Here is a 24,629-nt window from a genome sequence, read left to right on the forward strand (position 1 = left end):
TTATTGCTTTCTGTACAAGTGTAATACTTGAAATTTAAATTGAAAATTCAATAAAAGATTTAAGCATATGTGCCATTGCCATGACGATCAAAAAAATTTTTAAACTGTTTTAACCAGGTAAATCTTACAATTTCAAAATGTCCCAATTACCCAATTAAATTTACCGTATTTGCCGGCGTATAAGACGACTTTTCAGTACCTTAAAATCCTCCCCAAAGTCGGGGGTCGTCTTATACGCCGGGTACTGTTTACTAGAGAGCTGCACGGGAACGGGGACGACGGGCATCCCGCGGGTTCCCCCTTTGGGTCACGGGGATCCCGTGGGGACGCCCCTAGGGTCGCGGGGATCCTGTGGGGACGCCCCCTAGGGTCGCGGGGATCCCGTGGGGACGCCTCCGAGGGTCGCGGGGTTCCTGCGGGGCTGGATGTACTCAGTCACGCGGTTCTTCTCCCTACCTTCTCTGCTTGCAGCACAGAGCCGAACGGAAGTCTTCCCGACGTCAGCGCTGACGTCGGAGGGGAGGGAGGGCTTAAACAAAGCCCTCCCTCCTTCCGACGTCAGCGCTGACGTCGGGAAGACTTCCGTTTGGCTCTGTGCTGCAGGCAGTGCAGGTAAGGAGGAGAGTAGCCTCGCGGTTCGAGTGGCTACCAAGGGAGGGGGCGGTCTGCCCCGCCACACCCCGCCCCGGTTGCAGCACAGCCGGCCAGGTCCCCTTACTTTTGTGGCACTTCCCCGACCGACCGACAACAGCCCCGGTCCGACAATCCTCCCTGCCCTGTAGCCGCGAATCTAAATTATCTTCTTACAGCAGCTGTAATAAGGTAATTTAGATTCGCAGTTAAGGGCAGGGAGGTTTGTCGGACCGGGGCTGTTGTCAGTCGGTCGGGGAAGTGCCACAAAAGTAAGGGGACCTGGCCGGCTGTGCTGCACCCGGGGCGGTAGAGAAGGAGTGGGGAGAAGGACGCTGAAAGGCCATGGGGAAGACGGGAGGGGGGGGGATGGACTCTGAAAGCACTTGAAGACAGAGGAGGGAGAAGGACGCTGAAAGCACATGGGGAATACAAAGGGGTGGAGAAGGACGCTGAAAGGCCATGGGAAGGGCGGGGGGGGGGAGTACTCTGAAAGCACTTGTGGAAGACAGAGGGGGGAGAAGGATGCTGAAAGCACATGGGGAAGACAAAGGGGTGGAGAAGGACGCTGAAAGGACATGGGGAAGACGGGGGGGGTGGAGAAGGACGCTGAAAGGCCATGGGGAAGACAGAGAGGGAGAAGGACATGGGGAAGCAGAGGGGGGAGAAGGACACTGAAAGCACATGTGGAAGACAGAGGGGGGAGAAGGACGCTGTCAGGACATGGGGAAGATGGGGGGAGAAGGACGCTGAAAGGAAATGGGGAAGAGAGAGTAGGGAGAAGACGCTGGCAGGGAAGAAGACAGATGCCAGACTATGGGGGGAGCGGAGAGAAGAAGATGGGTGCCAGACCAATTTGGAAGGGGGAAGAAAGGGAGAGGCACAGTAACAGAGCAAATGGAAGATGCAGAAGGAAGAGAGACAGTGGATGGAAGGAATTGAATGAGAACATGAGGAAAGCAGAAACCAGGCAACAAAGGTAGGAAAAGAATTATATTTCTTTTTTTTTATTTTGCTTCAGGATAAAGTAGTATATTAGTTGTGTTGATAAAAATTTATAAACATTAGAGGCTCTGGTAGAAACCCATTTGCAAAGTATGTATTCTTCCCAATTAATATTTTCAAATTAATAAAGTCTTTTTGCTTATTTGTAAATGGGTTTCTACCAGAGCCTTTAATTCAGTAGCATAATTAAATGAAATAACTATTTCTGAAGTTTATAGGGACGGAGGGGATTCCTCGCGGGGACGGGTGGGGACGGAGGGACTCCTCACGGGGACGGGTGGGGATGGGTGGGACTTTGGCGGGGACGGGTGGGATTTCTGTCCCCGCGCAACTCTCTACTGTTTACATGCCCTTACTTTACATGCCCTAACATCTCCTTCCTTACCTCCTTACGGTGCTTACGGTACTAGTAAACCTGCCGGGACATCAGCGGGGCCATGGCGGGACATCAGTGTGACAAGGGTGCCATCTACTTCATCCTGCGCAGCGGGAAGCAGCGGCGCTCTGGCCCCACCCCTTTTCTCTTTACTACGTCTCTCGCACATGCGGCCGTGTGTGGAGTCTAGCCCTTAAGGAAGTTGCGGGGGCGAACAGGAGGCTTTTGAAGGCTTTTAAAGGGAAACTGTCATGCCAGCAAACTTGCTAGGGACTTGCCCGGCACTTGCTCTCTCCCTCTATGTGTTATCTTCCTTCTATCATTGACAGTTTCAGTTTGGTTAACAGTTTAGAAAACAAATAGCATGGCAGCTCCCATGGGTTTATTGTTCTATTCAGCTTTAGTGAATTAATTAAAATTGTTGAAATAAATTCTGATGTTCTTTTAAGTTTTATTTGTTGTGCAGAAGGTGTGCGGAAGAAGGGGTAGTCTTATATGGCGAGTATATAACAAACTCTATATTTTAACTGTAAAAGTTGGGGGGTCGTCTTATACGCCCAGTCGTCTTATACGCCGGCAAATACGGTATATAGTTGAAATTGCTACCAACACAAATTTAACTGTGTAAGAAAAGGGGCTTTCCTGTGGCAGTTTGTAAATTTAACCAGGAAACATGATATTCAGAGCTACCTGGCTAAATTTAGCTGGGCAAGTATGACTGCTTAATAAGAAGGCCTAATCCTGAACACACAAATTGTGGGGTCACGTGTAGCTAGATATTCTTGTACATCTATCCTTGAACAAGTGGGTTAGGCATCCCGTGTCGTGAGACTGCTTGTAGGAAACCTCATTTACATTCTCTTTTCAGATCCTCCCCTCTTACCTCAGGACTGCCCTCAGGTTTCCAGTTGCTTTCCTACAAGCGAGACAGTAGGAGCTGGTCTTTTATGCTCATGTTTAATTTTTTATTCTACTTGGTATTTTTACATGTTTTGCATCTTTGTGCTACATAGGTTCCCAGCTCTGGCTGCAGGAGATCAGACTTGGTGGATAAAGTCTGTTTCTAGGGGGTTGGCTGTCTTGCAGTGCACCTCCTGGATAGTCTGCACCTTCAGATCGGGGCTCAGAGACCGTTCCCTTGGGAGCTAGCTCACCCCAGGTTCGTCTTCTATTAGGTTTGACCGCAGGCTGCAACCTGTCAGAGGAACAAACTGTGTTCCTCTGCCAGGTTGTGTGTGTGGTGTGTTTCATGGGTGGCAGAGGTCCTCGGCCAGTGGAGTCGGGCTAGAGGAGCAGTCAGAAGATCAGCAGTCCAGTTTGCAAGGCTTGTTGAAATAGGATCTCCCTGTAAGCTATTTCAGCTTCCTTTGCTGCAGCTGCCACAACATGGCACCGTGAGTACAAGGCTGACAACCTATCACAGCAATTTTTTTGGGGGGGCGGTCTTTAAAAGTAGTTTTTGAGCAGTTTAGGAGTTAGCTCTAGTCCCCCATCCCCACCCCTAAAATCGCTGCTTTTTAGGGGTTCCTGTTTTTTTTCCTGGGCTGCTTTTCTCTGAAAATTGCACCCGTGGTGGCCATGTTGGATTTTCTCAATTTGAATTTAAAGTTATCTTTTGTTTACAAGCTTCATTTTTGCAAGAAAACCACCCAGGACAGGATACTTCGGTTTCAGTAGATGGCTGTCTGGTGAGCGTCCGTGTTTCACGTATTCTGCAGCACAGGAGGGTGGTAAGATACTGTCAGCCCTGGTTCCCTTGATTTCCCCCCCCCCCTTAGGAGTTCCTGCTGTTCACTCCAGCTGGGGCCAGTCCAAAAAGTTGAAATTGACTCCTGGGAACAGTGCACTTGTGGTCCTGGTGAAATACAAACAGATATGAACTAATGTGCACACAGGTGATTATAACACATACTTTCTAACACTTCTCAGTGCTCAAAGAGCCGTTTTTAGCTTATGAGACCGCTGGGTAAGCAAAATTTTTTAGCCCACTACTGATACGGCTCAATTCTCAATCATTGCACTGGTCCCTGTAGTATCTATATAGCCATGATTCGGCAGCAAAGGCGGCTGCTGACCTGGACGAGGGTTTTTACCCTGAAATGTATTAACATGCTCCTTCAGGCTTATCTGGCCCAGAATATGGCACTGTCTGCACCTCCTTTGGTGTCCTTGCTGGCCACGGGGGGGTTCCCCCTTCCCAGAACATGGGTCTTAAGTTCAGATTTCCTGAGTTGTCCAGGGATGCTTCACCAGCTGATGACACGGATGACCTGACAATGCGTTGCTTATGCATGTAGGCCATACCACTGCAGGGGATACAGAGATTCTTTAAGTCCTCAGCTTTGGTTGGTCTAATTTCCGAATCCCTCCAGGAGTTGCAATTGGAGGTTGGACAATCAGCAATAGTGAAATTCTCTCTTAAGAGTAGCACAAAGCCACAGTCTTTGTCCTTTCCTGATCATCTGGACAATAGCAAAGATGCTCATAGATCACTTGGAGGTGTTGGAGGGTCCTCTGAGAGTTACTAGAGCCATGTCTAAGCTCTACCTAATGGCAGATGCATTTAATCAGCGTTTTGTGTCCCCAAAAGTAGATTCCCTGATGGCACAGGTCACCAAGCGCACTTCTCTCCCTAGTGATGGAGGGGTTATGCTGCAGGACACACAGGACCATAGGATTGATTTTGTCCTCAAATTGCTCTTTGACTCTGTGGCCTCCAGGTTGAAAGCAACCACGGCCACTTCTTTTGTGGCCAAAGCTTGTCATTCTAAAGTCCACCATGATCGGACACTATAGTGCTCCAAGATATTCCCTTTTTAATTTCAGGTGTGGATTATGTGGCGGATACCTTGTATGATCTCTTCAGAGTGGTGAGCAAGCTCTTGGCATACTCTGTTTCGGCGCATAGAATATTGTGGATCTGAAACTCATTGTGAGGGTGAGCCATGTCAGGGGCGGTGGTGCCCCTCCCCCGCCCACTTACATACACACAGACACACACACCCCGCTGCGCATGCCTCTTCCTCATATCTTTTTAACTTTGGTACGAGTAACCACCAACTTAACTGCCCACTTTGGCACTCTCTGACATCACTTCTTAGGCGTGGGTCCTGGAAGTGACATCAGAATGCAGAAGCCAATGCAGGCAGTAAGTTGATGGCTGCTCACGGTGAAGTTAAAAAGGTATGGGGGAAGGGGCATACACACGGCAGGGGAAGAAGTGGGAAGGGGTATGGAAAGGAGGAGGGGTGCCGGCACCCCGAGGATGGTGCCTGGGGTGAATACTACACCTCTGCTCAGACTCCAAATCCTAAACATCTTGACGAAGCTGGCTTCTACGCTTTTGCATTACCTCCAGGGTCTGGGGTCCAAGGTGGTGACCACAGAGGTAATTCCATGGGCAAGAACACACCTGTGTCTCCTGAAGAGCTGACTTCTGGGCATGGTGGTCTTAGTTGGACTCATTCCAGAAATAGTTAGCCTGGATGATGGAAACACATCAGAGCTTAAAATGACTCCACCCGGAGTCATTATCCAGAGGCCTTCCTTTCCTTATAGAGTCGTGGGTGATACCGATGATGGGTGCCGTTCTCTACGGCTGGGATGGACATTGTGAGAGCTACCCAGTGCAAGGCCAAAGGCTGCCATTGCAGAAAACATGGTCCATCAACAGACTGGAGTTGAGAGCCATCCAGTTGGCTCTCTGCTTTTTCCAAAGAAGGCTGAAAGGCAGAGCAGTCAGAGTATTCTCGGACAATGCTACAGCAGTGGCATATATCAACAAGCAAGGGGGAACCAAGAATTTTTCTCTGACACTGGAAGCCAAATTGTTTCGGTGGGCAGAAGTTCACCTGCAGGCAATAACAGCAGCACACCTAGTAGGAGTGGATAATGTCCAAGCCAACATACCTCAGCAGGTGGACGCTGGATCAAGGGAATGGATGTTGTCTAAAAGAGCTGTCAACTACATTGTGAGACATGGGATACATGATGGTTGATCTCATGGTATCAGCAGACAACAAGAAAGCCCCCTCAGTTTTTCAGTTGAAGATTTGAGTCAGGAAGCATCTGAATGGACGCTCTCGTGTAACCTTGGCCAGCAAGGGAACTGCTATACATGTTCCCACTGTGGCCAGTGATAGGCTGAGTCATTCACAGAATAGTGACCCATCGGGGATTGGTAGTTCTCTTAGCCCTGGATTGGCCATGTCACCCCTAGTACATGGATCTGATCCATTTGCAGCAGGACAACTGCCTCAGACTACTACTGCATCACGATATTCTGTTGCAGGGGCCTATAATAATAGACAATCCAGAACTCTTTGGTCTTTTGGCATGGCTATTGAGTGCACAACCTTAGCGCAGAAGGGATACTCCGCAATGGTGATGTTGATTCTTCTCAGTTCTAGAAAGCCAGCGATAGTTGTAGCCTATGCTAAAGCGTGGAAGATTTCTCAGCATTGACGCAAGGCTTAGCAGTTGGATTCTTTCCAGACTTCCATTCCTGAGGCCCTCTTTTTCCTATAGGAAGGAATGGCGAAGGCTTGTTAGATCTCTTAAAGTTTAAGTAGTTAGTCTTTCATGCTTCTGGGCCAGAGTAGATTGAGCGTCTCTAGTCTCTCATCCAGATGTCTCCAGGTTTCTGAACAGAGCAATGAGGCAGCAGTTTCCAACATGGAATCTTAATATTGTATTTTGGGACCTCACTAAGGCTCCGTCCAAACCTTTTTTGGAAACATCTATCATGGATCTGAATGTGAAGACGGTGTTTTTGGTCACAATCACTTTGGCTAGGAGGGCAGGAACTAATTTTCCCATCCAGTTCTATTCCCGTCTTTGCCCCATTCCTGAATGCTCTGTCCTCGTCTGCACAAGCCTCAAACACTTTAAAATCATAAGTGTTGGAAGCTTGTGCAGTTAAGGCAGAGCTTACAGGAATGAGACAGGGACAGCAACAAAACTCGCGGGGATGGGGAAATTGAGTTCCTGCGGGGATGGGAAAAATTTGTCCCCGTGTCATTCTCTACTGCAGGCATTATTATGCGGAGTCTTTTCTCAGGTTTATGGAAGGAGGAGTGTCTTCATGCACAGTGCCTTCCTTTCTGCTGAAGGTGGTTTCAGCGTTTCATGTTAATCAGGAAGTGAGGATACCAGCATTATCCCAGGACAAGCAGGCAGCATATTCTTAACACATGGGTGACGTCACCGACGGAGCCCTCGGTACGGACCTTTTAACTAGAAGTTTCTAGTTGGCCGCACCGCGCGTGCGCGAGTGCCTTCCCGCCCGACGGAGGAGTGCGTGGTCCCCAGTTTCTTCGTTTCCGCGGAGCGAAGAAGACGCGTGTATTTTTTCAACGGCCGTTGAAATCACTTTTTGCCTTCCCGCTCGCGCTTTTGTTCTAAATTTTTCTTCCTCTACCTTCGGGTTTCCTTTTTCTTTGAATTGCAAAAAAAAAAAAAAAAAAACTTTGATTTTTCTTGTTTCTTTCGTTTTTGCCCCGGCGGGGCCTGTTGCCATTATACAGGCCTCGGACTTCGATTTTGCGGAGGCTATCTTCCCCTTCATGCCCCCGCAGGTCGGTTTTAAGAAGTGCCAGCGGTGTGCACGCCCGATCTCCGTTTCTGACCCACACAATTGGTGTTTGCAGTGCCTGGGTCCGGAGCATCGGGCAGATTCCTGCACCCGCTGTGCCACTTTACAAAAACGTACTCTAAAAAACCGAAGAATCCAGCAAACCCTGCTCTTCGGCTCCGAGTCGGCGATGGATTCATCACCTTCAACGGCGGTACCGCAGAAATCGGCACCGTCAAGCTCGACACCGACCGATCCCGCATCGGCGCCACTGGCGCCAGGTAAGCCGGCTAAGAAGCCTTCCTCTTCCCTCGAGCGCCCTCCAGCTACGGTGTCGACACCGTCCATACCGGCATCGCACCGGTCCCGTAAACGCTCCGCCCCGATAACGGTGAGTGCCTCGTCATCGGCCTCCTCATCACCGGGGCGTGGAGCGGCATCCAAGGAACCGAAGAAAAAGAAAGCGGTTCCGATGCCACCCCTAGATGACCGTATTTCGGCCATTCTACAAACTCAGCTTCAGGAGCAGTTGAAGAAACAGCTTGAACAACTGCTACCCTCTATCCTGGCACCGCTCCTTCCGGTACCAGACCGGCCCGAGCCCCGCACCGAGCCCCCGGTGTCCACTCCTTCGGTACCGGTAAACACCTCGATGCCGATCCTTTCGGCCCAACAACTTCCTGATGATCCTGTGGTTCATTCTCAACCCACAGTGGATCCTACTCGGCACCAGGCGGTACGGCACTCTTCTCGGGACCGAGAACGACGCCGATCGTCCTCCCCTGGTACCGTTTCGGTGCGCTCTGGTAAATCTTTGTCCAAGACTCGCCACACCGCACCCTCCACCCCGGTGTCCCGACACGCACCAGAGGTCAGGGATCCTGATTTATGGGAGGAGACTCCTCTCGGTACCGAGGAGGATCCCTCCTCATCTGATGAGGAACCATCGGCACCTGATGCCACCTCTAAACCTGAGCAATCCTCTTTTTCTAAATTTCTGAGGGAAATGTCTGCTGCTCTGTCACTTCCCCTTGAATCTGACTCCAAAAAGTCCCAAGCCTTTTTAGAAGCCTTAGACTTTGAGCAACCTCCTAAAGAGTTCCTCAAGCTTCCCGTACATGACATCTTACGGGAGACATTCTACAAAAACTTGGAAAATCCCCTCACGGTACCGGGAGCTCCCCGTAAACTGGACAACCTTTACCGTGTCATCCCTATTCCAGGATTCGACAAATCTCAATTGCCCCATGAGTCCCTTCTGGTGGAATCCACCTTAAAAAAGACTCAGGGCTCCAGTGTCTATGCCTCTACCCCTCCTGGCAGAGAAGGTAAGACCATGGACAAGTTTGGCAAGAGACTTTACCAAAATGCCATGCTTGCCAACAGGGCAAACAACTATTCCTTCCATTTTTCCTTTTATCTCAAACACTTGGTCCAACAGCTGTCTGCCCTCCAGAAGTACCTACCTGAGCGCAAGGTCCCGCTATTCCAGCAGCACATATCTGGCCTTCTCCAAATGCGCAAGTATATGGTCCGCTCGATATACGACTCCTTCGAGCTCACCTCTCGGGCCTCTGCCATGGCTGTAGCCATGCGTCGCTTGGCCTGGCTCAGAGTCTCCGACCTGGACATCAACCACCAGGACCGCCTGGCCAACGCCCCCTGTCTCGGGGATGAGCTTTTTGGAGAGTCACTGGATTCCACCACTCAGAAACTCTCTGCCCATGAGACCAGGTGGGACACCCTGATCAAGCCGAAAAAGAAGGCCCCGCCTGCTCGACCCTATCGGCCTCAATCATCTTACCAGCGGAGGTTCTCAGCCAGGCCACTCAATCCGCCTCCCCAACAATCTCGGCGACCCCGTCAACAGCAGCACCATGCCCAGGCTCGGTCTCAGGCCACTCAACCCTCCAAGCCTCCTCAGCCTGCTAAACAATCTCAGCCCTTTTGACTCTTCTCTCCAGGGCATAGCCAGTCATCCACCCTCGCTGCCTCTTCCACAGCCTATCGGGGGTCGTCTCACCATCTTCTCAAGCCGTTGGGAAGTCATCACGTCGGACCAGTGGGTCCTCAACATCATCCGCCACGGCTACTCTCTCAACTTCCAGACTCTGCCTCCGGACAACCTTCCCGTAGAGTCTGCTTCAACCTCATCTCAAACCCCCCTCCTCCTGAGGGAGGTTCAATCCCTCCTCCTTCTCAATGCCATCGAAGAAGTACCTCCAGATCAAAGGGGGCAGGGATTCTACTCCCGCTACTTCCTGGTACCCAAAAAGACGGGAGACCTCCGTCCCATTCTCGATCTCAGGGACCTCAACAAGTGTCTGGTCAAGGAGAAGTTCAGAATGCTCTCCCTTGCCACGCTCTACCCTCTTCTTTCTCAACACGACTGGCTATGTTCCCTGGACCTCAAAGAGGCCTACACTCACATCTCCATCAATCAACATTCTCGCCGCTACCTGCGTTTCCAGGTACTGCACCACCACTATCAGTACAAGGTGCTACCGTTCGGCCTCGCCTCCTCACCCAGGGTCTTCACCAAGTGCCTTATAGTGGTAGCGGCCTTCCTCAGGTCTCACAACCTCCAAGTGTTCCCCTATTTGGACGATTGGTTGGTGAAAGCACCTACGTCTCCACTTGTGCTACAGGCTACTCATCACACCATCTCTCTCCTCCACCTCCTGGGGTTCGAGATCAACTACCCCAAGTCGCATCTGCTTCCCACCCAGCGACTTCAATTCATTGGAGCAGTTCTGGACACCACGCTAATGAGGGCTTTTCTCCCCTCCGATCGCAAGCAGACCCTGCTCCATCTCTGCCGTCAGGTACTCATGCATCCCTCCATTCCTGCTCGACAGATGATGGTCCTCCTGGGTCACATGGCCTCGACAGTGCATGTCCTTCCTCTGGCTCGTCTCCACCTTCGTACACCTCAGTGGACGCTCGCCAACCAGTGGTCACAGACTACGGATCTTCTTTCTCATCCCATCTCTGTGACATCATCTCTTCAGCAATCTCTCCAATGGTGGTTGAACTCCTCAAATCTTTCCAGGGGTCTTCTTTTCCATCTGCCCCCCCACTCTATGATCATCACCACAGATGCGTCCCCCTACGCGTGGGGAGCTCACCTGGGAGATCTACGCACCCAGGGACTTTGGACCCCACAGGAGCGTCGTCATCACATCAATTTCCTGGAACTCAGAGCCATGTTCTACGCCCTCAAGGCTTTCCAACATCTTCTCTGTCCTCAAGTCCTCCTCCTATGCACAGACAATCAAGTCGCCATGTACTACATAAACAAGCAAGGCGGCACCGGCTCTCGCCCCCTTTGTCTGGAGGCTCTGCGCATCTGGACCTGGGCCACGGACCGCAATCTCTTTCTCAGGGCGGTCTATATCCAGGGCGAACAGAACTCTCTGGCCGACAATCTCAGCCGCATCCTTCAACCTCACGAGTGGACGTTGGACCCTCCGATTCTACTCTCCATCTTTGCTCGATGGGGCACTCCGCAGGTGGACCTCTTTGCAGCACCTCACAACCATCAGCTGCCCCAATTCTGTTCCAGACTCTTCTCTCCTCACCGTCTGGCCCCGGATGCATTCCTGCTCAACTGGAGGGATCGGTTCCTCTATGCCTTCCCTCCACTTCCTTTGATGTTGCGGACCTTGTCCAAACTCCGCAAGGACAATGCCACCATGATCCTCATCGCCCCTCGGTGGCCTCGTCAACACTGGTTCTCCCTTCTGCTTCAACTCAGCTCCAGGGAGCCCATTCCTCTTCCTGTGTTTCCTACTCTACTTACACAGCAGAATCAGTCTCTACTACATCCCAACCTGTCTTCCCTCCACCTGACAGCTTGGTTTCTCTCGGGCTGACCTCTCCGGAGAATCTATCTCAACCGGTCCGCCTCATTTTGGACGCCTCCAGGAAACCGGCCACTCTCCAATGTTACCATCAGAAGTGGACCAGATTCTCCTCGTGGTGTCTCCGGCATCAGCAAGAACCCACCTCTTTGGCGGTGGAAACTGTCTTGGAATATTTGCTCTCGCTGTCCAACGCTGGCCTCAAAACCACCTCCATCAGAGTCCACCTCAGTGCCATCACTGCGTTTCACGAGCCTATTCTCGGAAAACCCCTCACGGCTCATCCTCTGGTTTCAAGATTTATGAGAGGGCTCTTCAACATCAAACCGCCTCTCAAGCCTCCTCCCGTCGTCTGGGACCTGAATGTGGTTCTCTCTGCTCTCATGAAACCTCCGTTTGAGCCTCTTGCCACAGCTTCATTCAGGCTTCTTACCTGGAAAGTGCTTTTCCTAATTGCCATCACCTCTGCCAGGAGGGTTAGCGAACTGCATGCACTGGTTGCCGACCCACCGTTCACTGTTTTTCACCATGACAAGGTTGTTCTGCGTACCCACCCTAAATTCCTTCCCAAGGTGGTCTCAGCTTTTCACCTCAACCAGTCCATTGTGCTTCCCGTCTTCTTCCCTAAGCCTCACTCGCATCCTGGAGAACAGGCGTTGCACACGCTGGATTGTAAGCGTGCCCTTGCTTACTACCTTGATCGTACCAGAGCTCACCGAACATCCCCTCAGCTCTTTTTGTCTTTCGATCCCAACCGTTTGGGCCGTCCTGTCTCCAAACGGACACTTTCAAATTGGCTTGCTGCCTGTATTGCCTTCTGTTATGCTCGGGCCGGTCTCTCTCTGGAAGGATCTGTCACGGCCCACAGAGTCCGAGCTATGGCTGCTTCTGTGGCTTTCCTCCGTTCCACGCCCATCGAGGAAATCTGCAAGGCGGCCACTTGGTCCTCAGTTCACACGTTCACTACTCACTACTGTCTGGATGCGTTCTCCAGACGGGATGGACACTTCGGCCAATCTGTGTTACAAAATTTATTTTCCTAATGGCCAACCATCCCTCCTCCCTCTCTGTTAGCTTGGAGGTCACCCATGTGTTAAGAATATGCTGCCTGCTTGTCCTGGGATAAAGCACAGTTACTTACCGTAACAGGTGTTATCCAGGGACAGCAGGCAGATATTCTTAAGTCCCACCCACCTCCCCGGGTTGGCTTCTTAGCTGGCTTATCCTAACTGGGGACCACGCACTCCTCCGTCGGGCGGGAAGGCACTCGCGCACGCGCGGTGCGGCCAACTAGAAACTTCTAGTTAAAAGGTCCGTACCGAGGGCTCCGTCGGTGACGTCACCCATGTGTTAAGAATATCTGCCTGCTGTCCCTGGATAACACCTGTTACGGTAAGTAACTGTGCTTTTCAGCCCACAGGCAGAAAGAAACAGGATAAGGTTTTGAAGTTGCTGGATGTGCAAAGGGTGCTTCTCTGCTATCTTGAGGTAACAAATGATTATAGGATCTCAGACCATCTTTTTGGTCTTCCCCAACAATTAGAGCTGGATAAGACAGCCCCTAAGACATCTTATCTCCTCATCGTACATTGGCTTTGGTGAACAACTGCCAGTCACCTTGAAAGCTCAACTTTTCCAAAGTGTGGCTTCTTCTTGGGCAGAGTTCAAGGCAGTGCTGCCTGATGAAATTTGCAGGGCAGCCACATGGACCTTGATGAAGTTTTACAGAGTGGACATGTCAGCATAGCGGGCGTGGCCTTTGGGTCCTTTGTGCTTGTTGCTGGCTCATCTGTCCCGCCCTAGACTCAAGGGACTGCTTTGGTATGTTCCCATCCTTAAGGAATTGTATGCTGTTTTCACAGGAAAGAAGGATTAGATTCTTATTTCTATAAGCCTCTTTCCTATAGAACAGCATACAATTCCTTATACCTTGCCCTGTCAGAGATGGATACAGCCTGCATTGAATAATAGTCTGAGTTGATTTTCCAATGGCTTAGCTTGTGGCAGCCAAAAGAAAAGAAAATTATTGTAAGGCAGTGGGTTAGTGTTCAACTAACTAGTTTTGCAATTGCAATGTTTGTTCACTGTTCCTTGTTTTTATTGAAGAGCAAAGTTAACATTATCGAGGAATCCCCGAACCCCTCTTTTAGGATTTATTGCTTGCTTTCGTATGGACTGAAGAGAGAAAGCACTGCCCCAGGAGACAAGGAGACAGAGTTGAGAAAAATCCAAATCGTAAGTTGGGGTACACAACCCATCCGTAAGGAATTATATGCTGTTCTATGGGAAAGAGAATTACCAAGGTAAGTACATAATCTTTCCTTGTTCTGGTTGTCTGTTTTTATTTATTTAACAATTTATATACCGCATAAAACTATGCGGTTTACACATTGGTTACATACATATTATCCTAGTCGCCCTTTCGTCGCTAAACATATAATACAAACAATAAACAAACAAAAATTTCCCATCCCCCCAGGGAAAAATAATACAATATAAAAAGCAAACATTATCAAATCATAAATCAATACAAACCTTATCAAAATCATAATTTCAACAATTAAGATGCAGAAAAGCATTGAATAATAAATTCAAGGCAAAAATATTCTATAACACTATATCTTAAAACTGAAGAGACTACTGAAACAGCATAGGAAGGCATTTACAAAAAGCTGCGTTTTTAACATTTTCTTAAATTGATTAGTTTGTAAACTCTTTCAAGCAGAGATTCTCTTGCATGTTTAATATACAGCCCTGCATACGTCTTGTAGTGCTTTGGAAATAAGTAGTATGTGTATGAGGACAACTCCTATCCTGAGTGTCTGATCTCAACGTTGCCCATCAGGATCGTCTCGCCAATGCTCCCTGTCTAGGTGACGAGCTCTTTGGAAACTCCACAGACTGCCATACAAAAACTGTCCGCCCACGAAACACATTGGGATACTTTGGTTAAGCCAAAGAAAAAAACCACCTGCATCTTAGAAACAGAAAGATGACGGCAGAAAAGGGCTATAGCCCATCAAGTCTGCCCACTCTACTGACCCACCCCTTTAAGTCTACTGACCCCCTTTAAGACTACAACCACTCTACTGACCCACCTCTTTAAGTCTATACCCTAGTGACCCTATTCCTTGACTTGATCCTCGTAGGGATCCTACATAGGTATCCCATTTATTCTTACAGTCTGGGATGCTGCTGGCCTCGATCACCTGCACTGGAAGCTTGGTCCAATGATCAATCACTCTTTCCGTGAAGAAGTACTTCCTGGCGTCTCCATGAAATTTACCTCCCCTGAGTTTGAGCGGATGCCCTCTTGTGGCCGAGGGTCCTTTGAGAAAGAAAATATCATCTTCCACCTCGACACGTCCCATGATGTACTTAAGTCTCAATCATGTCTCCCCTCTCCCTACGTTCTTCGAAAGTGTAGAGCTGCAATTTGTTCAGTCTTTCTTCATACGAGAGACCCTTGAGCCCCGAGACCATCCTGGTGGCCATCCGCTGAACCGATTCGATTCTGAGCACAACTTTACGGTAATGTGGCCTCCAGAATTACACACAGTATTCCAGATGAGGTCTCACCATGGTTCTGTACAACGGCATTATGACTTCAGGCTTCCGGCTGATGAAACTTCTCTTGATACAACCCATCATCTGCCATGCCTTAGATGAAGCCTTCTCCACTTGAGTGGCAGTTTTCATGTCTGCACTGATGATTACTCCTAAATCTCGTTCTGCTGTAGTCCTGGTTAAAGTTTCTCCATTCAAGGTGTAAGCTCTGCATGGATTTCCGCTTCCGAGGTGCATGACCTTACATTTCTTGGCATTGAAGCCCAGCTGCCAGGTCGAGGACCAACTTTCTAATGTAAGCAGGTCCTGCGCCATTGTATCCTGTGCCATAGTGCCCTGTATATTGCATTCACTTACTATATTACATAGTTTGGCATCATCAGCAAATAATGTTACTTTACCCTGCAGCCCTTGAGTCAGATCCCCTATGAATATGTTGAAAAGGAGTGGACCCAGGACTGAGCCCTGCGGCACTCCACTGGTCACCTCCGATGTGTTAGAGAGGGTACCGTTAACCACCACCCTCTGAAGTCTGCCACTTAGCCAATCATTGACCCATGCAGTTAGTGTCTCTCCTAACCCCATCGATTTCATTTTGCTCAGCAGCCTGCGGTGTGGGACGCTGTCAAAAGCTTTGCTAAAGTCCAGGTACACGACGTTCAAAGACTCTCCCAAATCCAGCCTTCTTGTTACCCAGTCAAAGTAGCTGATGAGATTGGATTGGCAGGACCTACCCTTGGTGAATCCATGTTGACTGGGATCCCGCAGACTCCCCTCATTCAAGATCATGTCTAATTTAGGTTTAATTAGTGTTTCCATGAGTTTACACACGATTGATGTGAGACTCACCAGTCTATAATTCGCAGCCTCTGCCCTGCAACCCTTTTTATGCAGAGGAACGACATTAGCTGTTTTCCGGTCCAAGGGAACTTTCCCCGTACTTAGTGAGAGATTGAAGAGCACGGCCAACGGTTCCGCTAGGACATCTCTCAACTCTCTGAGCACTCTTGGGTGTAAATTGTCCGGTCCCATGGCTTTGTTCACCTTGAGTCTCGTCAGTTCGCTGTAAACGTCTCCTGGTGTGAACTCAAAATTCTGAAATGGGTCTTCTGTGTTTTGCTTTGCCTTCAACTGTGGATCGTGTCCCGGTGCCTCGCAGGTGAAGACTGAGCAGAAGTATTCATTCAGTAGTTCGGCCTTATCGTAATCCGCTACCGCGTAGTTTCCATCCAGTCTTTTAAGGCGTACTATCCCATCCGTGTTCCTTTTCCTATCGCTAATATACCTGAAGAAGGATTTGTCCCCTTTCTTAATGTTTTTCGCCAGAGTTTCTTCCACTCAAAGTTTGGCCTCCCTAACTGCCGTTTTGACTGCTGCAGACCTGGTCCTATATTCTACGTTAGCTTCTCTTTTCTGTAGGAAAGAAATGCTTTTTTCTTCTCCTTAATGAGGTGCGAGATCTCCTTGGTGAACCATTGGGGTTTATTGTTTCTTTGCCGTTTGTTTACTGATTTTATGTAGCGGCTCATAGCTTCGTGTAGAATTAATTTCAGGGTTGACCACATAGCTTCCACATTACCGGTCTCTGCTTGGTCCTGCAGCGTCCGATGGATGAAATCTCCCATGCGTGCAAAGTCAGTGCCCCGGAAATTGAGTACCTTTGTTTTAGTGTTTGACCTAGGGAAGCCTTTCCTAAGGTTGAACCATACTATATTGTGGTCGCTGGACGCTAGCGTATCTCCTATCGAGACCTCTGAGATGCTTTCCCCGTTGGTGAGTACCAGGTCGAGGATCGCCTGGGTCCTAGTGGGCTCCGTTACCATCTGTTTGAGACATGCCCCCTTTATGGAGGTTAATAGCCTCTTGCTACCGCTAGTTGTCGCTGAAAATGTGTTTCAGTCTGCATCAGGCATACTGATGCAGTACAGTGTCGCCCCGTAGAGTGATATTCTCTATGTCTTCAATTAATTCTGCGTCCATGTCTTCCAGTTGTCTTAGGGGTCTGTATACCACTCCAAGATAAAGGCATTTTTCTCTGCCTCTTGCCAGGTTTACCCAGAGGGACTCCCCAGTGTACTTGACATCTGTGATCCTGGTGGTTTTGATGTCCTCTTTAATGTATAGTGCTACCTCTCCACCTAACCTGCCCTCTCTGTCCTGGCGAAGTAGATTGTAACCCGGTATAGCCATATCCCATCCATGTGAGTCCGTGAACCAAGTTTCGGATATCGCTACCACGTCTCTAGTTCCAGAATTTTATTGCCTAAACTGTGTGCATTAACATACATGGCCTTCCATATCTTGTGTTTGCTAAGACCCTGTGAGGCGTTTGCTGCCTGAGTCGGTGTGGCTCCTAGAGAACTGTTTGCAATGTGGGACTTACCACGGACATGGAAGCAGAGTGTCGACTCACCCCATCAGGATAGTTCCTTTCCGCACCAGTATGTGAATGGGTACCCTCCCCCAGCTTACCTAGTTTAAAGCCCTACGAACCAGGCGGGCTAGTCGGTGTCCGAAGACGTTCTTACCTCTGCTGGTTAAATGGAGTCCGTCTGGTCCCTGAAGTCCTTGTAGTGCCTCTCCATGATTCAGGAATCCGAAGTTCATATCCCGGCACCATCCTTGTAGCCACTCGTTAGTCTTCAGGATACATTCATTTCTGGCTCTTCCCTTGCCTATAACTGGGAGGATCGATGAGAAGACCACCTGCGCACCTGTCCACTTCAGCCTCACACCTAGGGCTCCGAAGTCTCTGGTGATGGTCTCCGGGGTGTTCCTGGCAGTGTCGTTTGTTCCTATGTGGACAAGAAGCATGGGAAAGTGGTCTTAGGGCGTGTGTAGTTTATCCAGACTGGCGGTGACGTCCCGTATCCTGGCTCCAGGCAGACAGCAAACCTCCCTCGATTGTATATCCGGTCTGCAAATTGGTCCCTCAGTGCCCCTCAGCATGGAGTCCCCAATGACTATTACTCTGCGCTTCTTCCTTTGGGGGTGGGGGAGTCGGTCAGCAGATGGAGCTGTGTGTTGGGCCTGCTCCTGTTCTTCATCGGCAGTTCCTTCCTAAAGAATCTGGAATCTGTTCCTCAGGGTGAGTTGAGGGGTTGACGTAGAGCTGGCCTGTTTGGAAGAAAAAGAAGAAGATGAAGAGATTGAAAAAAAAGGGGGGGTCTCCTATGTTTGCCCGTGGAAGAGGTCACCAGCTGCCAGGAGTCAGTGCCGCCAGCCATTTCCTGTATCCCAATTGTTGGTTTCAAAGCTGATGATTTGGGCGTCTCGAGAATGGACTTGTCGTGGGCCTGCTCTGTGATTTGGGACAACTCCTGGACGACTCTGTCAATGTAGGCTTCTTCCTTTCGGATGCTTCTCAGGTGTTTCACCTCCTCCCTGAGGCTCCACAGTTCCTGCATGAGGGCTCCATCCAGCTGACCGGCCTGCTCTGTCTCCTCTGTCTGCGTGGAGACTGTAGTGTAATGCCGGGGGATGGCCTCGATCTGCACAGAGACCTCTGTCCACCGTCCTGGGTCCTCCTCCATCCGTACGCAATCCGTGATCGCCTCCTGGATCCCCATAACTACTGGAATGCTGGTCTTGATTGTAGACTTGGCGTTTCTTGTCCTCCCTGCCATTTCCAAGTTGTAATTTAGGTCTGCCTGTCAGTAAATTAGAAAATTAGAAAAAGTTAGAAAAATCCGACTGAGAGCTGATGCGAGATTGTGAAAGATTTGGGTATCTGAGAGATTAAGATTAGGGTGTCTGAGAGATTAAGAGCCGAGGGTATCTGGGAGGGTGGCTGTCTGTGAGTTAGTATGAAAGTTGTGAGTTAGTATGAGAGTTGTGCGATTAAGGTGAAGGGATAGGGTGATTGAGGGGTTCGCTTGCTGCTCTAAGGTATCCTTGTCGAGTGTAGTTTGGCTCTCCTTAAGGCTCTTCGCAAAGGCGCTCTCACTAAGGCGAGCACCTTTGCCGCGCGCCGAACAGCTGCGCGCCGTTGGCTCGCCTCCTTTAATGGAGGAGCCCGGTTGCAAGTTGCTGACGCGGGGGGGGGGGGGGTGTTCCCTGTTCCATATTCATGCAGTTGTATTACCTCTTGTGTCTCATCTGTCACACCTGCTACGACGTCGGTTGTGTGTTGACATTGAAGTATGCAGAATTTAAATATTTATCAGGTACTTAATGAGGATAGTTCTATTAGACCTTTTTCTGAGCTTAAAATAGAGCTTGGGCTCTCATCTCAAGATCTCTTTGCTTGTTGGCAATTTCGGCACTATGTCAATTCTTTACCTTCCTCAGCACTGACTTTAGAAGCTTTGGAGCTAATAAAAGAAGCTGTGTGTTTAGATGTGCAATGTACTATCCCGTTGCTTTATCATAAATTCTTACAGGAAATGCTTCCTGTTTTTGATTATTCCTGACTGAGTCAGCAATGGTTGCAAGACTTGGGGGTCTCTATCTTTTGACCTCCTTTGTACATGCTTAAACTTTGCCTCCTACATGAAATTATCAATTGTCCTTTGGAAAATCAACTATAAGATGGTTATGAGACTTCATGTATCTCCCAGAAGGAGTCAGCAGATCTCCTTGTGACCAAACACCCATTGCCCCAAATGGCAGCCTGAGACCACCCTGGGATAAATGTGTTTTTCCTGTGCTAAAATACGGAGTTTAGAGGGGGGGGTCTTGGACCATATCTCTATTTTGTGGAATGCACATTGTATAGTATCTCCAAAATTATTTTTTCAATGTATAGTGGTTGCACCAGTACCAAAGGGTATGAGATGTTTTTTACAAAAAACTTTTTACTAATGGAGGAAAAAGTCATCGTTCCTAAGAGAGGATAAACAGATTGAAGACCGATTCTGATTTTGCAGCACTTCCATTCGGCTCTCAAGCTTCCTTGGTTCTGGATGGAGACCATGTGGTTGGTCCTTCCAGCAATGGTTCCGGAGGAATTTTTGGCCTCCCTGTATCTTACGGAGATGAATTTGCACATTCCCATTTTTCCAGATCACTACTGGTTTCTGCGGTTTCATGTGCTGGATCAGCTTTGACAGTTTTCGACTCTGCCCTTTGGGCTGGCGACCACATCCTAGACCAGGGTTCTCAAAGTCCCTCCTTGAGGGCCGCAATCCAGTCGGGTTTTCAGGATTTCCCCAATGAAATATGCATGAGATCTATGTACATGCACTGCTTTCAATGCATATTCATTGAGGAAATCCTGAAAACCCGACTGGATTGCGGCCCTCAAGGAGGGACTTTGAGATCCCTGCCCTAGACCTTCACCACAGTGATGGTGGTGGTAGGGCTCCTCTGAGGAAGATGGAGTTGCAGGCTCACCGTTATCTGGCCGCTGGTTGCTCAGAGAACCCTTGGAAAAGGGGCGCACTATGTTAGCAATAGTGCTCCGTGTACTGGAAGACCTGGGCTGAATTGTCAACTTAAAAAAAAAAAGAGCCATCTGAAGCCCACGTAGTTGATGGAATGGTCGATACGACAATGTGCCATATTTACCTGCCCGAGGCTCAAAAACAAAAGCTCTGGGCACAGATTTCAGAGATATTGATGATGGCGGCCCCTTCGGCGTGGGACGTCCCACAGATTGTGGGTTCCAGGCTTACCAAGCTGGATGTGGTTCCCTGAACAAAAGCACGCATGCGTCCTCTTCAGAATGCCTTGCTCTCTCACTGGGCCTCCACTGAGATGTCTTAGAGCTGAGTCTGCCATGGACTCTGGAGGCCAGAGTGTATATGACCTGGTGGCTTTGTCCTCAATAACTCTGCCAGAGCATTCTGTTAAGCATTGCCTCCTTAAGCATTGCCTCCTGGATTGTAGTAACCACAGATACCAGCCTTCGTGGCTGGGAGTGGCTCACTATGGTTGTCATCCTTTTCAGGACTATGGGACTCAGTCACCACAGAAGTGGTCGATCATTGATCGTCAGAGAGGAACCAAGAACTCTCCCTTGGCTCAGGAGACTTGACTCCTTTTTCCTTTGGGTGGAAAGTCTTCTTGCGCTGATGGCGGCGCATGTGGACGAAGTGGCCTACATTCCAGCAGACTTCCTCAGCTGTCAGTCTAGGTTCCAGGTGAGTGGACCCTAGTGCAGTAGGTGTTTTGGGTGCTCATGAGGCGCTGGGGGCAGCCCCGCCTCGACCTCATGGCCGTGGTATGAAGCAAGATGGCTCTATGCTTCTTCATCCGCAAATCTGGCTTGAAAGCAAAAGACTTGATGCTCTTGAGCAGCTGTGGCCTCTGGATGTTCTTCTATATGTTTTTTCACCTTGGCCGCATTTTGGACGGGTCCTTCGGAGGATTGCAATTTGCCCCGGCCACGTCATGCTGGTGGCACCCGATTGGCATGGAAGGCTCTGGTGTGCGGATCTGATGCAGCTGTGGATGGCATACAGTCTGCGCCTTAGTGTCTTTCCTGACCAACCAGGCCCGGTTGCCATTAAGGTCGTTTTGCTCTTGCAGGTTAGCTCCTGAGCGTGCAGCTTAAAAAAAAAGAAAGTCAAAGCTATTTGGAGCTTGTCATAGCTAAAGCTTCTTAGGTCTACCAAGGTGTTCTTGGTGTTGGCTTACACTAAGGCTTAGAAGACCTTTAGAGCGCTGGAGTGACCAAGAACAAGTGGACCCTTATTTGACTCAGGTGTCGTGGGTCCTTGCTTTCTCCAAGCAGGTCTGGATAAAGGCCTAACGGTGGCATCTCTGTGGATCACGGTGGCCGGTCTCTCCGGTTCTAGATCCAAGGATTGGCAGTTCTCTTTGGAGTTACATCCAGATGTTGCTCGGTTTTGCAAAAATATCTTCGGGTCTGGCTGCCCATTAAGAATCGGTTCCCAGTTTGGGACCTTAATGTGGTGCTGTCTGGCTTTGCAAGGGTTCCTTTTGAACCGCTGAGAGATGCTGCTCTCTGGGATTTAACTCTCCAGACTGTTTGGTTTTTTTCTGGTCGCTCTCTTGGGACTGTAGAGTTTCCGAATGGCAGGTGGTGTTGTGTCGCCACCCTTTGCTCCAAGTTCCTCAGAGTGGACAGTTCCTTCCTTTTTTGCCGAAGGTGGTTTCGGCTTTCCATGTCCATCCGGAAGTGTTTTTCCTAGTTGTTCAGCTGACGGGTTACAATCTCAGGATATTTTGCTAAAGAACTTGGACGTGCGCAGGGTGCTCCTGCATTATTGGCAAGTCTTTCAAGTTTCGCTTTGACCACCTGTTGTGGTGGCTCATTTTATTCTGTGGGGTTCTCCCGCTTCTAAGGCTGCAATCTCTAGATGGATCCGTAGAGCCATTTTATCCACTTACATTCTTGTGGGGCAACTGTCCCCTATTTATGTTAAGGCACTTTTTGCCAGGAGTGTAGCTTATTCATGGACGGAAGCTAGATCTGTTTCTCCTGAGGAGATTTGCAGGGCAGCAACGTGGTCTTCTTTTCACACGTTTGCTAATTTCTACAGAGTGAATGTTGCTGCCAGACAGGACTCTGTCATTTGGGTCCTCAGTCTTAGGGTCTGGCGCAGCAATCCCACCCTAGCTTTCTTGGGGGACTGTTTTTGTATGTCCCTATGGTCTAAAACAGTGGTCTCAAATTCAAACCCTTTGCAGGGCCATATTTTGGATTTGTAGGTACTTAGAAGGCCTCAGAAAAAATAGTTAATGTCTTATTAAAGAAATGACAATTTTGCATGAGGTAAAACTCTTTATAGTTTATAAATTTTTTCTTTTGGCTGAGTCTTAATAATAATATTGTCATTTATAGCTAAAGAGACATATGATCAAGAAACTGTTTTATTTTGCCTTTGTGATTATGATAAACATACCGAGGGCCTCAAAATAGTACTTGATAGGCCACATGTGACCTCCAGGCTGCGAGTTTGAGACCACTGGTCTAGAATGTCTCACCTATTGCACTGGAAAAGGAGATTATGTACTTACCCTGGTAAGCTCTTTTCCAATAGATAGGTGAGACATTCTAGACACCCGTCCTATCCTTGTTGTGCCTGTTTCAGATTCTGATTTCAGTCTCCTGCTTATCCAATCTGTTTCTTCGAGACCGGTCAACCATTAGGGGTTAACAAGAGTTATATATAACCTGTTGTGGGAGTAGTTCTGAACTCCTTTGATGCCTCTATTGGTGGTTAACGGTACTGTTTAGTTGTTTGAGCAAAACAAGTTTACCCTGTTGTTACAGGTGCCTCTTCACAGATGAGTGTGTGTCTCTCTATGCTTGGGTACTGACTGCTAGAAGATGCTAAACTAGCCTGTGAAGTACACTAGAGGCGGATTGAAAAAACCTGAAATGGATTTCTTCTGCAGATTAATGATGTTGTTTAGACATGTCCATGTTATTTGTGATAATCGTAGGGAAACAAAGATTTTATGTATGTGATATGGAAACCGCATAGTTATATGTGGTATATAAATTTTTAAATAAATAAATAATCATGCAAGTAGTGGGAAATAACCCTACGGTCTAGAACAGGGGTCCCCAAAGTCCCTCCTTGAGTGCCGAATCAAGTCGGGTTTTCAGGATTTCCCCAATGAATATGCATGAGATCTATGTGCATGCACTGCTTTCAGTGCATATTCATTGGGGAAATCCTGAAAACTCGACTGGATTCAGCCCTCAAGGAGGGAGTTTCGGGACCCCTGGTCTAGAATGTCTCGCCTATCTACTGGAAAAGAACTTACCATGGTAAGTACATAATCTCCTTTTATCTGTAGCAGGTGTTCTCCATGGACAGTAGACATATATATTCATAACCTGTTCACCTGCCCTAGTTGGCTACTTAGCTTTATTACTGAACTAATGATCCTGCGATCCAACATTGGTTGGGAAGACACTGGCATATGCGCAATATGGACATTGCCTAAATATTTAAAGTAACAGTCCACTTGGTGGTGTCTGTACCAGGTTCTGAGGATGATGTCGCCCACATGTAAGAATATATTCCTGCTGTCCTTAGAGAACACTTGTTACAGGTAAATATCTTTGCTTTTTGTTCAGGTGATCAGTTTGGGTTATTGATTCTGTTTGTAGTACAAATCATGTTAGTCTTTGCAAATGAAATGTATTGGTAACTTTTTTTCATTCTAGATGAGGAAATCGTTACAAGAAACAGTTCATTCTTTCAAAGTTACAAATGAGGAATGTTCCCTGAAAGGGACAAACAATGCTCAAGATATAGAAAGCTGTGATATTGCTTGCAAGGTAATTTTTCAAGTTAGCATGAACATCATAAATTTAGGAAAAAAGTGATAGGTACCTTTGGGATGGGGTAGATAGGAAAGTGTATAGCTATCATGTTCGGTGTACAATAAGGTAATCTGGGATATAGCAAATTTTGTACTGAATATTGCTGTTTGCATGAATGGGTCCCCTGATATTCAAGTGATGTTCAAAATTGTTCAGCATCTGATCGATCTTTCTTCAGGGCATATGGAGTCATGACCTACTAATTCTAGGATAGCATCAGAAATGAGAAACAATATTTAAAATATAAGCACATTTCCTGAGTCATTTTTATTTTTCAAGTGAATCCCCTTGTACACTGTGAAGACCAAGAATGAATGAGTGTACTTTTTTTTTTTTTAAGGGATGGCAACAATGGAGGGCAACTCTTGT

General features: G+C 48.5%; 1 protein-coding gene across 3 annotated transcripts in view; it reads left to right on the plus strand.

Moving 5' to 3' along the window:
- Positions 1-24,629, plus strand: part of TMEM214 (transmembrane protein 214) — a 268,669-nt gene that overhangs the window by 181,814 nt on the left and 62,226 nt on the right. For all 3 annotated transcript variants that reach the window (XM_033938430.1, XM_033938429.1, XM_033938428.1), the window contains exon 12: positions 24,102-24,215. In XM_033938430.1, the coding sequence (XP_033794321.1) occupies positions 24,102-24,215 (114 nt within the window). The remainder of the gene's footprint in view (positions 1-24,101; positions 24,216-24,629) is intronic.

This window comes from Geotrypetes seraphini, chromosome 3, assembly GCF_902459505.1.
Source record: "Geotrypetes seraphini chromosome 3, aGeoSer1.1, whole genome shotgun sequence".
In the NCBI taxonomy this organism is placed as follows: domain Eukaryota; kingdom Metazoa; phylum Chordata; class Amphibia; order Gymnophiona; family Dermophiidae; genus Geotrypetes; species Geotrypetes seraphini.